General features: G+C 58.2%; 1 protein-coding gene across 1 annotated transcript; it reads right to left on the bottom strand.

The window, feature by feature from the left end:
• Nucleotides 1-236: 236 nt before the first annotated feature.
• DQ04_21651000 (hypothetical protein) lies at nt 237-866 on the bottom strand (the record flags this gene model as incomplete). Its single annotated transcript, XM_009318025.1, has 1 exon — nt 237-866. One exon carries the CDS (start codon nt 864-866, stop codon nt 237-239), a length of 630 nt encoding a protein of 209 aa, XP_009316300.1.
• Nucleotides 867-1,184: the final 318 nt, after the last annotated feature.

Below are 1,184 nucleotides of genomic sequence, written 5' to 3'. Positions count from 1 at the left end.
AAAAAAAAACAGGAGAAAGATAAATGAAGATAGAAAAAAAGAAAGGCATAGCATCTGATCGACTTTTAGCCACACCACAGACGATGTTTGACACCAGGATGATAGAGGCCCCACCCTCTGTGTTCGTCCGGAACCCCCTTGTCACACCACAGTTAACAGCGGCATGTGTGGGTGGGTCGGTGGGTGGTGCATGTTTTAATCCGCTTTATTTGAGAGTGTTGCTTGCAGTCCAGACGTCAGGACCGCTTGCGCTTTTTTCCCACGTTGCTGCTATGCTGCTGCCTTTCCGGGCGTTGCTCATCCCGCTGCTTCGTCGCTGGCCCACGTGGCGGCTGTTGTGGCTGCTGCTTATGTTTTGGATTTGGATTCTGCTTCAACTTCTTCTGCTTCGCCTGTCGGCACAACGCCTCCTCATAGCGCCGAAGGCCTAACTGGAACTGCTCCACTGCCACGTCGAGCGGCAGCTTCACGAAGACCTTGTCACCAGCGTCTAAAGCGGTGGTAAAGCTCTGCTGCACCTCTGTGGCAGTTAGCGGAGGCACGGCGGGCCTTCCCTGCACTCGCGCAGCCGCATCCGCGTCATTGTGGCGCTCCCTCCCGTCCTCGTCGTCATTGGCGCTGTTGCGTTCCTGCGAAGCGGCGGAGGAGGCGCGGCTGCCGTCCTGCGCCGCGGCGGCGCCCCCGAAGTCAAAGACGAACTGCTCCTGCTCCTTGAGCAGCAGCGATGCGCTCTTCCCACCACCAGCGTCGCCGCCACTCGTAGCAGCCGTCGGGGTCTCTGGCATCTTGTCCANGAGCAGCAGCGATGCGCTCTTCCCACCACCAGCGTCGCCGCCACTCGTAGCAGCCGTCGGGGTCTCTGGCATCTTGTCCACAGCTACACCGTCCCACGCTTCTGCTCCCCCTTTTTGCTACGCCCTCAGCGCGGCGGGAGCGGCGACAACAACAACAACAACAGAGATGGGCAACAGGAGCAAAAGGCAAAAGAAAACGAGCACCCACGCGGTGTACCGAAAGACACCACCTGTGCCAGCTGCAGCAACAGCAGTATGACGTCATACAGGCAGGAAGAGAGAGAGAGAAAGACAGAGAGAGGGACAAACATGGGCAAATGAGGCACACGCTGAAGTCTATGGTATCACGCAACCTGAGGGGGAGACACTTCATCAATTACACCCCCCCCC

Source organism: Trypanosoma grayi (genome assembly GCF_000691245.1).
Source record: "Trypanosoma grayi strain ANR4 Tgr_2165_V1, whole genome shotgun sequence".
Taxonomy (NCBI): Eukaryota; Euglenozoa; class Kinetoplastea; order Trypanosomatida; family Trypanosomatidae; genus Trypanosoma; species Trypanosoma grayi.
This window is presented reverse-complemented; position numbering and strand designations above follow the sequence as displayed.